Source organism: Enhydra lutris, unplaced genomic scaffold, assembly GCF_002288905.1.
Source record: "Enhydra lutris kenyoni isolate GAN:26980312 unplaced genomic scaffold, ASM228890v2 scaffoldscaffold47, whole genome shotgun sequence".
NCBI classification, from domain to species: domain Eukaryota; kingdom Metazoa; phylum Chordata; class Mammalia; order Carnivora; family Mustelidae; genus Enhydra; species Enhydra lutris.
The window spans coordinates 10,799,312-10,813,614 of record NW_019154131.1 but is presented as its reverse complement, the minus strand read 5'-3'; the positions used below and the strand labels follow the sequence as shown (position 1 = coordinate 10,813,614).

Genomic DNA, 14,303 nt, shown 5'->3' with positions numbered 1-14,303 from the left:
TTTTTTCCCCCAAAGATTTTTATTTGAGACAAGAGGCAGAGATAGTGAGAGAGAGCACTCGAGTGAGGAGAGGGAGAAGCAGGCTCTCCAGTGAGCAAGGAACCTGAGACAGGGATCAATCCCAGGCCCCTGGGATCATGACCTGAGCCAAAGGCAGACGCTTAACTGACCGAGTGACCCAGGTGCTCCATCATTTGAATTCTGTGGGTCTTTTTCTCCTACTTTACCAGTCCCAATGAGGTTTCTCTAAGTTTGTTTTCAACTAAGCATATCCAATATAAAGACACCATCAGTGATCACTAACACCCAATGACAGTGTTCACAATTTTATGGGGAAAAAAAAAAGATGAGACTCTTACCATCTCATAAGCAAATGTTTCTTGTCTGCAAACCCGGTCTATTGTTATAGTTTCTTCTCGCTGTTCCAGAAGCCTTTTTCTAATCCTGTTAGAGGAACAAGAAAAATCAAACTTCAATAGCTGTACTAGGTCTTCCGATATATCTTTAATACTTAACATTCATTTGATTTTTTTTTTTTTTTTTTTTTTTGAGAGAGAGAGTGGCAGGGGCAGAGGGAGAGAAGAAAGAATTCCAAGGAGGCTCCGTGCCCAGTGATCTCATGACTCTGAGATCATGACCTGAGCCGACATCAAGTCCGACACTTAACTCACTGAGCCACCAAGGTGCCCTGAGAATGAATTTTGAGCTAATTTTAGACCTAAAGCTAAAAGAAGCTATAAAAATAGTAGAGAGTCCCCTTAAATCTCTCACCCAGTTTTCCCTATGTTAACACCTTACATAATCATAATTATCAGGATCAGAAAATTAACATTAACATAGTATCAGTAACTCTAAGTCTTTTTCGAATTTCACAAGTTTTTTTTGATGAAATGCCTTTTTTCTTGCCCCAGGATCCTCTGCAGGACACTATACTGCATTCCCTCTATTTGTCTGCAATTCTGCAGTTTTCCTTGTCTTTTATCACCTTGACACTTCTGAAGAGCTCTTCTTCGTTATTTTGTAGAATGTCCTTGAATTTGCATTGACTGCTGGTTCCCCACGACTGGAGTAATGCTGCCCATTTTTTGCAGGACTATCACAAGGATGATGTCCTCATGGTGTCACACCAAGAGGTTCATGATGTTCATATTTACATGTCCTGTTACTGGTGATGTTTACTTTGGTTAAGCTCCTGAACACCAGATTCCTACACTAGAGAGATAACTTTCTTTTCCTCTGTACTCATTAAGTATTTGGGGAAGATACTTTGAAACCATGCAAATCTTGTTTCTCCTCAAAATTTCACCCAGGGATTTTAGCATTCAAAGGCAGATTTGTCTGCAACATTTTTTACTGTGGAACATGCCTAAGGGCGATTCTCTATTTCCCTCCTTCTACATTTACTCACTGGTATTATGAGGAAGACCTATCTCTCTCTTCCCATATATTTGATCATTTATACTAATATGAGCTCGCATTTATTTCATTCTGTAAGTTAAAATCTAATAATGTAATTATTCTATCAATCAAACTGTTCTACTGGTGGCTGTTAGGAGCTCCTTTGAGTTGGATCCTGTCTTTCAACAAACCCTCATCCCTTTTAAGGAGCATTTCCTTATTTTCTAGCACTGTAAGATGCTTGAGGTTCACCTTGCACTTCCTTATCTCAGTCTTAAAATCTAAGAGCCTCAACAAGACAGGTTTTAGAGGCCATCAGCTGAGTACTAGGTGTGGTCACTGTTGGAGCAGTCAGCACTTCTTCCAGACCTCTTGGGAGAGAAAGGTAGAAAACGTAACTCTGTGTATTATACCACACATGTACGAATATCTGCACTTCTGTATTTTTCTGTTATATACTTAAAACCACAAGTTTATACTGATGCTCCTAATCCCAAACTAAAATCACTCATTTAGCCTTTAACCTTTCGTTGTCACGTTTTTCTCCACAAGTGAGAAACCCAACTCCCATTATCTAGTAAGTTATTTGTTTGAGTCTAGAAAACAGTTTCAGAATTGCTCATCTATACCCCTGTGAGAAACACTAAAACATGAGCAGTACCTTTTGTTTCTAGCTTTGTAACACTAAATCAAGACATGCTTTTGTAACACTTAGGTTAGTTCTTTCTTCCCCTTCTCTTCAGTGTTGTTATGTTGTGACACAAGCTCATGGCTTAGTATTTTGTTTTTTTTTTTTAACTTTATTTACCTATTTATTTACTTATTTCAGATTTTACTTATTTATTTGAAAGACAGAGAGAGAGAGAGAGAGAGAACATAAGCAAGGTGAGGGGCAGAGGGAGAAGCAGACTCCCGGCTGAGCAGGGAGCCCGATGTGGGACTCGATCCTGGGACTCCAGGATCATGACCTGAGTCGAAGGCAAACGTTTAACCAACTGAGCCACCCAGGTGCCCCTCGTGTGTTAGTTTTTATACTCTATTTTTGGGTTCCCCCACCCACACCCTAGCTGGTTTTGATTGCTTTTGGGATGTGTAAAAGACAGGTGAAACATCACTATGGTTCTAAGGATCAGAGTTATAAATACATATATGAACACACTGCAAGAAGTGTCATTCCCTCTTCATCCCTACTAACTTGTTCCCACTCCCTCCTTACTTTCTACTCCATTCCCACCCACCCCTTGTAGGCAACCAATCTCTACATTTCTAGTTTATCCCTTCCATTTCTTTTGTTCAAATAAGCAAGTATCTGTGTATTTTCCTAAAATTTTCTATCAGTCTGAGACCTAAACAGTAATTAGAACAAAGAAAGCTTAAGCCAAAGATGAACAGAGTATTAGAGTAATGAGAGATTAGCTCTTAAGAAGTAGAGAACTCTACTATAAAGGAACAGCAGATCTAAGGAGTATCCTACCATTTGGACAGAGAAAGCATACCCAAGAAGTCATGTACCCCCCCGCCCCCCCACCCCTGGAACTGAGATCTGCACTTTGCTCGAAGGCCATGGCTGGGACTCATTGAAGGGCAGAGAAAGTGGCTATGGTTCTCCACCAGTGCAACTGCAGAAATCCAGAGTACCAGGAAAAGCTGTATGGGAGAAGCATCAGGAGAGGAGCGGCAAAGAAAGGGGCTGGGCAATGGGTGCTACTGACTGCCAGGTACTGATAAAGGATATATATTTGAAGGGCCAAGGCCCATTTTTACAGAGCAGGCGAAAAAGGTCAATTTATAGACGAAAGCCAACAAACTGATAACATGCAAGCCTACTTTCCACATGAAAGATAGGATACGCTTTTTGGAAGGCTTTGCTTTTTTCATGTAACAGTATCTCCTAGAAATCACCCTATTGGTTCATCCTTTCTCAACCTTTAGTAGAGCTTAAACACTCAACTATATGGACGTCCTACCCTTTGTTCAACACTCTCCTATGTATGTATATTTAGGATGGTTCAAATATTTTGAATTACAAACAATGCTGCAATGAATAACCTTGTTCATACTGTATTTTCATATTATTGGGAGTGTATCCTTAGTATAGATTGCCAGAAGTGGGCCTGCTTGGATGAAAAGATAAGCACCTATGTAGTTTGTGTCAGACTTTACCAAATAACCCTAGAAAAAGCTTGTATCGGTGCACCTGGGTGGCGCAGTTGGTTAAGTGTCTGCCTCTGGCTCAGGTCATGATCCCAAAGCCCTGGGGATCAAGCCCCACATAGGGCTCCCTGCTCAGCAGGAATCTGATTCTCCCTGTCCCTATGCTTGTACTCTCTCTCTCTCTCTCAAATAAATCTTTTTTTTTAAAGTAAAAATAAAAAATAAATATAACTTTTATAGGCACTGAGAAATCAAAAAAATTCACCTGACTCGCTTTATTGTAATATTTGCTTTACTGTGGTGGTCTAGAACTGCCCCACAAGATCTCCAAGGTAGGCCTGTATTTAACGACTTTTAAAAATTTCCAGGTAGAATGGGCTAATGTTTAAGATTTATTTATTTATTTATTTATTTATTTGAGAAAGAGAGAGAACAGGTGTGCATAAGCCAGCCAAGGGAGGGACAGAGGGAGAGGGAAAGAGAGAATCGCAAGCAGACTCCCAGCCAAATACAAGGCCCAACATAGAGCCTGTTCTCACAACCCAGACCTCGTGACCTGAGCGGAAACCAAGAGTCCAAGTGACCAGGCCACCCAGGCACCCCTAGAATGGCCTCATTTTGTTTTTTTTAGTAAACTCTAGTTTTATTATGTTGTGACCACAGAGTATTGTTTATAGTAGTTTGTACTTTATGTATGTTACTATGTTTTCTTTGTGATCTAATATACAATCAACTTGTGGGGGTATGCCAAGTGTTCCCTAATATTCCTCCCCCTCTGCCTCTCTGCCTACTTGTGATCTCTGTCTGTCAAATAAATAAATAAAATCTTTGAAAAAAAAAAAAAGAAAAAATATAAAAGGGGTTTACATGTGGCTCACAAAACAAAAATCTTGTGCAGACAATAGGCATATATAAAATAAAGTGATTCAGAGGGGAAAAAAAGGATTGGACAAAAGTATACCAGATAAATGGAAAGGAAAATCACGCAGCTATAGTTGTCCTGATAGGAAACAGATTTCAAGCCCTGAAACATTAAATGTGACAAAGTTCACTTTTTTTTTTTAAGACTTTATTTGACAGAGACCAAAAGCACAAGCAGGAGAAGTGGCAGGCAGAGGGAGAGGGAGAAGCAGACTTCCCACTGAACAGGAAGCCCAATGTGAGGCATGATCCCAGGACCCTGGGATCGTGCCTGAGCCAAAGGCAGATGCTTAACCAACTCAGCCACCCGGGGACCTCTATATTTTTTTTAAAAAGACTTTTATTTATTTTAGACAGAGAGAGAGAGAGAGAGAGCGACAGCACAAGTAGGAGGGGCAGAGAGAGGGCGTGGTGGGGAGTGAATTCATCCTGAGTGTGGAGCCTACTGCAGGACTCTATCCCAGGACCCTGAGATCATGACCTGAGCTGAAACCAAGAGTAGGATGCTTAAGCCACTGAGCCACCCAAGTGCCCCCAAAGGTCACATTTTAATGCTAAAAGCCACAAACCCCAACTGATAGGGATACGCATGCACGCGTGCGCGCACACGCGCGCTCACACACACACACACACACACTCACATACATGTATGTGTACACACACATACCAAATACTAGTGATCAACTTTACAGAACAAAACTATAGCACATACAAGATGCACAGCTAGGAACTTGCTAACAGTAGGACACTAATTTAATGAGAGGCATTAAATTAAATCAATTTTTCATTTGCATCTATTCTGCCTTAGTTATCTCATAATTCGTTTGAGAAATTCTTTTTTCTTCCATTTTCTGAGTTTCACCACTTTTTTTTTCTCCATTCCTCCTTTTTCTCATCATTTCTGTTCTTAGTTTCAAAATTTCAGATCCAAAATGCTTTTCTATCCTCAAATGCTTGTTTTAGTATACTCAATTTTGTTTGGAATGCAAATTTGGTTTTCTTGTTTCCTAGTTACTACCTGGGAAAAGGAGAGAGATTATTTGTATAAACAGCTTTCTGATTTTCTGCAACAAACTCCCTATGGACTGTATTTCTATTTACTCATTTTGTGATACTTGTGGTGGAAGAGGGTTTGTAAGATTCCTACTTTAATGGTACTCTTTTCTGTCTTCTAACAAAGCCCAGGTAAACTACAGTGGGTTTGTTTGTTTGCTCTGGTGGTAGGGAGAGTTGAGTCCTTCAGTTCTGTGGCTCTCTTCTTCTTGCAGGACTCTGAAGTTCCCCTTTCACATCCTTTAAATGGTGCACTGAGCAGTGCTCTGTTGGCTAGTCAAGTCAGAGGATGGGGCAGACTAAATGAAATCGCTATTGTATTAAAACTAATGTTGCTGCAGCTTTGGGGGTGACAGATAAGTTTCAGTAGTGCCCATGTAGTAGCAATTACTGCTCCAGTTCCTAGGAATTAGTCTTCAAGGTTAAAAAAATTTCAGGAGGGGCACCTGGGTGGCTCAGTGGGTTAAGCCTCTGCCTTCGGCTCAGGTCATGATCTCAGGGTTCTGGGATCAAGCCCCTCATCGGGCTCTCTGCTCAGCAGTGAGCCTGCTTCCTCCTCTCTCTGCCTGCCTCTCTGCCTACTTGTGATCTCTCTCTCTCTGTCAAATAAATAAAATAAAAGAAAAATTAAAAAAAAAATTTCAGGAATGCTGACGGCAAGTTATTTAGCTTGGTATGGAACAAAGACAGCAGCATGTATGAGAGGAGAATCAACCTCTTTCAAGAGCCTTTTGCTGAGGTTAAAAAGTGCTCAAAGTGTGTTCATTTTTATGCCATAATAAAGGGGTCATGTATTCAGATTTTGTCTTTAAGTTACTGGTGGAGAGAAGAAAGGAAGGTTTAGAGAAAGCATAGGGATACAGATTTAGCATTTGGTACAAGTCTAATTTACTTGCAGTACTGTTAAGATTACCGCTAGTCATGTTTAAAATGTAATAGTTTCAAAGTACATCTAAATAATCCCAGCAGAATAATGCCATACTGACTCCTTTTACATTAGATCATATATAAACTTCCTTCCACATGTCCTGTGGAAGGGACCAGAAGACAACCAAGGAGATTCAGTCAATCTGGAGAAACAGCCAGGTGAAACGTGTCAAGTGACCTGAAAATTATTATACAATGTGGCTTAATAAAATCATTACAAGTAAACAAAAAAAAAAAGTTATTATAAGCCAATTGGTATTTTATTAACTATAGCAAAAAAGTTTGCTTTGTTTATAATTATTAATCTCAGGGGCACCTGGGTGGCACAGTTGGTTAAGTGTCCAACTCTCGGTTTTGGCTTAGGTCATGATCTCAGGGTTGTGGGACTGAGTCCCACAACAGGCTCCACGTGATCCGTGGGGAATCTGTTTAAGATTGTCTCTCCGTCTCCTTCTGCCCCCGCCAAATAAATAAAGAAATCTTAAAAAAAAAAAAAATTAGGGGCGCCTGGGTGGCTCAGTGAGTTAAAGCCTCTACCTTTGGCTCAGGTCATGATCCCAGAGTCCTGGGATTGAGCCCAGCACTGGGCTCTCTGCTCAGCGGGGGGCCTGCTTCCCCCTCTATCTCTGCCTGCCTCTCTGCCTACTTGTGATCTCTCTCTCTGTCAAATAAATAAATAAAATCTTAAAAAAAAAAAAACTTTTTTCAGCCAATTGCTAAAAATGATTTCTCAAGTTTATGAAAGTTTCATTTATTCTCCTCACTCTGCAAGTATCTACTGACTTCCTATTATGTGCCAAAGTTCCAGAAACTGGGGATACAACGGTGTGTATGACAGGCATACTTAATGGAACTTTTAAGTCTACCTAGGAAGACAAAAAATTAAATAAGTATATCATGGGTGTGATGAGTATTTCTTCTTTTTTTAAAATATTTATTTATTTGACAGAGAGAGAGATCACAAGTAGGCAGAGCACAAGGCAGAGAGAGAGGGGGAAGCAGGTTCCGGATGCAGCTCTGGAACCCTGAGACCATGACCTGAGCCAAAGGCAGAGGCTTAACCCACTGAGCCACCTGGGTGCGCCCTGTGATGAGTATTTCAACAGGGAGGTACGGGGGCTACATGAGCATAAAAGGGGCCTCACTGGGAGTCCACAGTCCTTCAGGATGACTAGAAGTCAGCAAGACCAGAAGGATGCAGAGGTGTTAAGTGTTCAAAGCAAAGGCCTGGAGTGAGTGCACAGTCCAGGCACTGAAAACTGCAGTGTGTCTGAAGCACTGCGGACGGAGAGCTGAAAAGATCTGCAAGATCCATTCTACAGAGGCCCTTGGGAGCCACGGAGTAACTTAGGATTTTTGCCTAAGAGCCAGTGAAAGATTTTAAGAGAGACATGATGTACATTTTAGAATTGTCCAACTCCATCGATCAATGACAGTTAAAGAGCACCAATGGAAGCAAAACAGCACAATAAGCTTAGGGGCAATACACAGATGGGGAGTCTCGACTCTCAATGAGCTTTCAAAAACTTCAGAAATATTACAACTGGAGTTCTGGACATTACAAGGGAATCTATTTCCTAAGGGAGGAGACTGGCTGTAGTAATATGGAAAGGAATCTATGGCTTCAAATATGGAGTTTTAGATGGGAAAGGGGCCTCCTGAGCCATTTGATCCCAGGGTCCTGGGATTGAGGACCATAATAAAGAGAAAGTGGTTGAAAAGAACTCTGGAAAGGCAGATTTGGACTCTAAGTGGGGAGTTTCACATGTCTACGTAAGGAATCTAAAATCTGTCATGGAGGAGAGGTACAGCCATTGGGAACTTCTCAGCAAATGAGCACGCTCAAGTGGCAGCACAGATGAGAAAATCAGAAGAGGAGAAAACTAGACCTAGGAGAGATGGGAAGCATTCCTGGTGCTCCAAGTATCACTAATGTACACATTAGCAGTGGGGATAAGGAAAAGAGATTTAGCGGTTATTATAAAAGAAACCAAGGTGGAGTTGAAACACCCAAATTTTCAAGGGGGACAACAGAAAGGGTAGGATCAAGGATTAAAAAAGATGAGGTGGTGTGAAGTGGGCTCCAAACTGGAAATGATAAAGGTCACCATTACACACACATTTCTCTATAGTACTATCACAGCACAGTGTTTCTCAGTGTGACTGGCAGACCAACACTGATCTGAGAGCTTTTTCTTCCTTCAATCAGTAGAAACAATGAACGTAAGCATTCAGAAAGTCATAATAATATGAATTTTACTTTGAGTATGAATAGTAATTTTACTATTGAGTTTAATAATAAAATATAATTGGAAGAAATAAATGAATTCAATAAAGTTGCACAATATAAAACTAATGTACCGAAATTGACTGCATTTCTGTACACTAATAATAAAGTAGCAGATAAAGAAAAATTTTTTTTAAAAATTCCATTTACAATTTCACCAGAATAAAATACCAAGGAATAAACTCAGCCAAGGAGGTGGAAGACCTATACTCTGAAAACTATAGAACAATGATGAGAGAAATTGAAGCCAACACAAACAAATGGACAGATAGTGCATGCTAATGGACTGGAAGAATACTGATAAAATACCCATATTACCCAAAACAACCAACAGCCTCAAGGCAATCCCTATCAAAATACTAACAGCACTTTTAACAGAATTAGAACAAATAATAAAAATTTGTATGAAACCACAAAAGACCGGGAATAGCCACAGCAATCTTGAGAAAGAACAAAGCTGGATGTATCACAATCCCAGATTTCAAGATATACTACAAAGCTGTAGTATACACAAAACACACACACAGACCCATGCAACAGAACAGAGAACCCAGAAATAAACCCACACTTACACAGTCAATTACTCTATGAAGGAGGAAAGCATATACAATGGGAAAAAGCCAGTCTCTTCAACAAATAGTGCTGGGAAAACTGGACAGCTAACATGCAAAGGAATGAAACTGAACCACTGTCTCACACCACACACAAAGAACAGATTAAAGGATTAAAGACCTAAATGTGAGACCTGAAACATAAAACTCCCAGAAGGAAAACACAGGCAAAAATCTCTTAGACATCAGTTTTAACGATATTTTTCAAGACATCTCAAGCAACGGATGGGACACCTGTGTGGCTCCATTGGTTAAGTGTCCACCTCCAGCTCAGGTCACGATCCCAGGGTCCTGGGACTGAGACCTGCACGCGGCTCCCGGCTTAACCGGAAGTCTGCTTCTCCCTCTGCCTGTACTCTCCCTGCTTGTGTGCTCTCTGACCAATAAATAAAATAAAACCTTCAAAATAACAAAACAGAACAGAATAAACTCCTGGGCCTATACCAAAATAAAAAGTCATATAGCAACAAAAATCATCAATAAAAAGGCAAACTACTGAAAGGGAGAAGATATTTATAAATGATATATCCAATAAAGTGTCAATATCCAAAATAAAAAACTTATACTAAAAAGGGAGAGGGCCTGAATAGACATTTCTCCAAAGAAGACATACACATGGCCAACAGACCTATGAAAAGATATTCAGTATCACTAATCATCAGGGAAATGCAAATCAAGTGGTGCCTCAGTGGCTCAGTCGTTCAGCGTCTGCCTCCGGCTCAGGTCACGATCCCAGGGTCCTGGGATTGAGCCCCACATCAGGCTCTCCGCTCAGCGGGGAGCCTGCTTTTCCCTTTCCCACTCCCCATGCTTGTGTTCCTCTCCTGCTGTCTCTCTAATAAATAAATAAAATCTTTAAAAAGAAAAAAGAAAGAAATGCAAATCAAAACCACCAAGAGATATCTCTAATTAGTCAGAATGGCTAAAATCAAAAAGTCAAGAAATAACAATTATTGGCAAGGATGTAGAGAAAAAGGAACCCTTGGGCACTGTTGGTAGGAATTAAATTGGTGCAGCCACTGTGGAAAACAGTATGAAGGTTCTTGAAAAATATAAAAATATAAATACCATACGATCGAATAATTTCACGACTAGGTACTCATCCAAAGAAAGCAAACCACTAATTCCAAAAGATATATGCATTCCTATACTAGGGCATTATTTACAATAGCCATGATATGGAAGCAACTCAGGTGTCCATCGATAGATAAATGGATTAAAATTTGGTGTGTGTAATGGAATATTACACAGCCATTAAAAAGAATGAGATCTTGGAGTGCCTGGGGGGCTCAGTGGGTTAAGCCTCTGCCTTCGGCGCAAGTTATGATCTCAGGGTTCTGGGATCGAGCCCCGCATCAGGCTCTCTGCTCGGCAGGGAGCCTGCTTCCCCCCCCCCTCTGCCTGCCTCTCTATTTGTGATCTCTCTCTCTGTCAAATAAATAAATAAAATCTTAAAAAAAAAAAAAGAATGAGATCTTGCCATTTGCAATAACATGAATGGACCTAGAGGGTATTATGCTAAGTGAAATAAGTCAGACACGGGAAAACAAATGCTATATAATTTCACTGATATGTGGAATTTAAAAAAGAAAACACACAAGCATAAAAAAGCAGAAAACAGCCCCATAAATACAGAGAATAATGGCTGCCAGGAGAGGTGGGGAGGCAAAGTGGGTGAAGGAGAGGGACAAGTACAGGTCTCCAGCTGTGGAATAAATGAATCATGGGGCTAAAGGAACAGCACAGAGAATACAGTGAGTGGTAATTTAACAGGTATTATGAACAGCCTTGTGTTGTGACAGATGGTAAGCACAGAACATGGAGAGCTGTTAGAGCACTATGCCATACACCTGAAACTAATGAAGCATTTTATCGCAACTATACGTCAATAAAAAAAAAATTCAAGGGGCACCTGGGTGGTTCAGTCAGCTGAGCATCCAACTCGATTTTGGCTCAGGTCATAATATCAGGGTCATGAGATCGAGCTCTCCATCCTAAGCGTGGAGACTGTTTAGGATTCTCTCTCTCCCCCTCTCCCTTTGCACCCCACCCTCCCCTGCGTGACCTCTTTCCAAAAAAATTCAAGACAATGATATACTTCAAAAAATGAAAAAATAAAAAAGCACAATGACCCAGACGTCTGGAAGTTTGGGAGGGGGAGTTATCTTTAATAAAGTCTTTTTTTTTCTTTTTTAAAGAAAGAGAGCCTGATGCAGGGCTTGATCCCAGGACCCTGAGATCATGACCTGATAGTGAGCCGAAGGCAGAGGCTTAACCCAATGAGCCACCCAGACGCCCCTAATAGTCTTTTTAATCTTCAAAAAATAATAGTAATAATAACCTCTGTTCTTAAAAAAAAAAAAAAACTTTCATTGAGTTTGCCTTTTAATTCTATTTTCCTAGTAATTCACTGGTATCTTATTTCACAAAAAATGAGTCTGTGAAAATTAAAGACTGAAAACAGTTTGACAGACACGATCAGTATTCAGCTTGCACTGGAACCTAAGTCGATTCACTGTCCCTTTGTAAACACACATTTAAAAATAAACACAAAAATAAGTAAAAATAAACAAAAGTAAACACAAATCTGAATACAGACTGGACATTAGAGATTACGTATTTACTGCTAATTTTCCTAGGTGCCATAATACCTCTCTGATTATGTGGGAGAATGATACTTGGAGGAGCTATATGCTGCTGTATTTAGGTCTAAATGACCATGTCTGAAACTTACTGAATGGCTCAGCAATAGAGAAAGACTTCTGCCGCAGGTATCTCAAAAACACACAGCTAAAGCAAATTCGGCCAAATGTTAATGGTTCGATTTAGCGGGTGGGGTGATAACAATTATGTACTCTTAACTCATCAATCATAAAACGTTGAAAAAATATTTAAGTATCACATAATAAAAGGAAGTATTCCGTACCCTAAAGTCACTAGGTCTGTATTCTCCGGGATGACTTCGGGATCCGCACCCTCCTCAAGGCACTTCAGTTTATCAAGGCTAAAACATAAACAAAAAGGAAAAGCAATCACCCTTCCAGACCACAGCGAGTCAGGGTTGTGTCCTAAATACATCATTAAACAATTAAGAAGTCAGATAAAACCCAGCAGGCGGGGCTCAGAGGAGGCCGGAATTCAGGACAATGACATCTGTGCGGATTTTCGACAGAGAAAAGGATACATGGCCGATTGATGGATGGTGGCCAAATACTGTTAAACGAAGAAAGCGATCGTTAAAAGTTTTTTTTTTTTTCTCCACCCTATAAAAGGCACTTTGGGGCCTTTTATGCCTCCAGCATACCTGGAGGTCCCCAAAAGGAACCATGATTAATCAAAGGTTTTAACACTCCTCTGGTTAAATCTCCTTCCAGCCTCATCATACTAAGGCTCCTCCATTGTCAAAGTGTCTTGTCAATGGCAGCTACACATCGCCTTACTCTGATGTTTTTTCCTACATTAACAAGCACTTAAAAAATTAACCAGTAGAAAAATTAAGCTTTTATGCAGCTCTCCCGTCCCTTCACTCCAACTCCCCGAAATTGTGCATTCGGATCACGGGACTTCTCCGGGGGTTCCAGGAAAGCTCGAGCAGCGGAGAGGTTTGGAAGGGCGGTCCTCTTACCCCTGAGACTAAACCACAGTCCCTCCCAATCATGAGTCCCAGGGGAACGCAGGAGCAATGCTGCACCCAGGTTAGCTCTAAGCAGCAAAAGCCCTCGGCCCCGCACTCACCCGCACACCGTCCGCAGCTCGGCTGCTGCCTCCAGGCTGCAGCCCAGATCCCCGGCCACCGCAGCATCCTCCTGGCCCCAGTCGGTGACCCCTTGGCTCCCAGGCAATGCGGATGCCTGTGGCTCCTTCAGCGACAAGTCCCCTTCCCCGCGCAACCGGCCACGCCACAGCTCCCCGAAGGCGCCCACATGGAAAGCGCGCGTGTTTAGCTCTGGAAGCTCGTACTCTGGAAAGTTGCAGTTTCCACTGCTGGAGACCGTGTCCTGCCCAGGGTCCACACCGCGGCACGTTGGACCGCCCCGGCTGCTTTCAGCCATGTTCGCCCCACTCCTTTCCTTGCAAAAGCCGGGCGAGCAAGACCTCGCGGAGCGTGATGGGACTTGTAGTTGCACGGGGCTCGGTCCGAAGAGCAGCAGGGCTGAGTGGGACAGCTTCAGACACTGCATTTCCCAGAAGGCCCCGGGCCGGGCCGGGCACGCCTCCGGGCGCGGCACCGCGAGCTTCCGCGCGCAGGCCTGAGCGCATTGTTCTCCGCTTGCTGTTATGCGGTGAGCGGTTGGTTGGGCTCTAGGCTTGGGTAACATGTGTTGTTGCGTTCCGGTTCCCCACGGTTACGTGGCATCGCTGTCTGCTAGGTGGAGCGGCCTCTGGACGCCCTTCGATCCCGTTCGTTGCCGTTGCTCGGCCCGGGATGCGGGACTTTTCCTTGGCCCCGGGGTTCGTGCGCTGCGATGCTTCCTCAGTGTCCCAGAGCTGGAGAGACAAGGGCGGCCAGGGCTGAGACCACCGATCCGACCGGCCCTCCAGATCCTGGTCGTTAAAAAAATCTCCCCAGCAGTCCCCATGTTGTTGTGTATATATGTATGCATTGCTGTATACACTCACAGTAGTGTTTATTGAGCGTTAACTATGTGTCAGATACTGTACATTATTAACCCTGGTGTATATTTTTAAAAATCATAGCCTTCCCAGGCAGTGATTATCATACCATGGTACTACTGAGGAAAGAGTTAACTGTAAGGAAATAGAAGCGGCATTGGAATTGTTTAGCTTCAGATGGAGCTTTCCCCGTGGCTCAGAGACTCCAAATAGGGAGCAGGACATAAAGAAGGAACGCTGGTTGGTTATTTATTTATTAGTATATTATTCACACATCATATACTTAACCCATTTAAAGTGCTCATTCAACGGTTTTTAGTATATTTACAGAGTTGTGC

General features: G+C 42.0%; 1 protein-coding gene across 1 annotated transcript in view; it reads right to left on the bottom strand.

Annotated features, from left to right (window-relative positions):
- LOC111156633 (small nuclear RNA activating complex polypeptide 3) overlaps positions 1-13,409 on the bottom strand; it is a 39,509-nt gene extending 26,100 nt beyond the window's left edge. Inside the window, exons 1-3 of the mRNA XM_022517641.1 lie at positions 13,087-13,409; positions 12,278-12,355; positions 360-444 (exon numbers count right to left, since the gene is read on the bottom strand). Coding sequence (XP_022373349.1) covers positions 360-444; positions 12,278-12,355; positions 13,087-13,403 — 480 coding nt within the window. The 5' untranslated portion in view covers positions 13,404-13,409. The remainder of the gene's footprint in view (positions 1-359; positions 445-12,277; positions 12,356-13,086) is intronic.
- Positions 13,410-14,303: the final 894 nt, after the last annotated feature.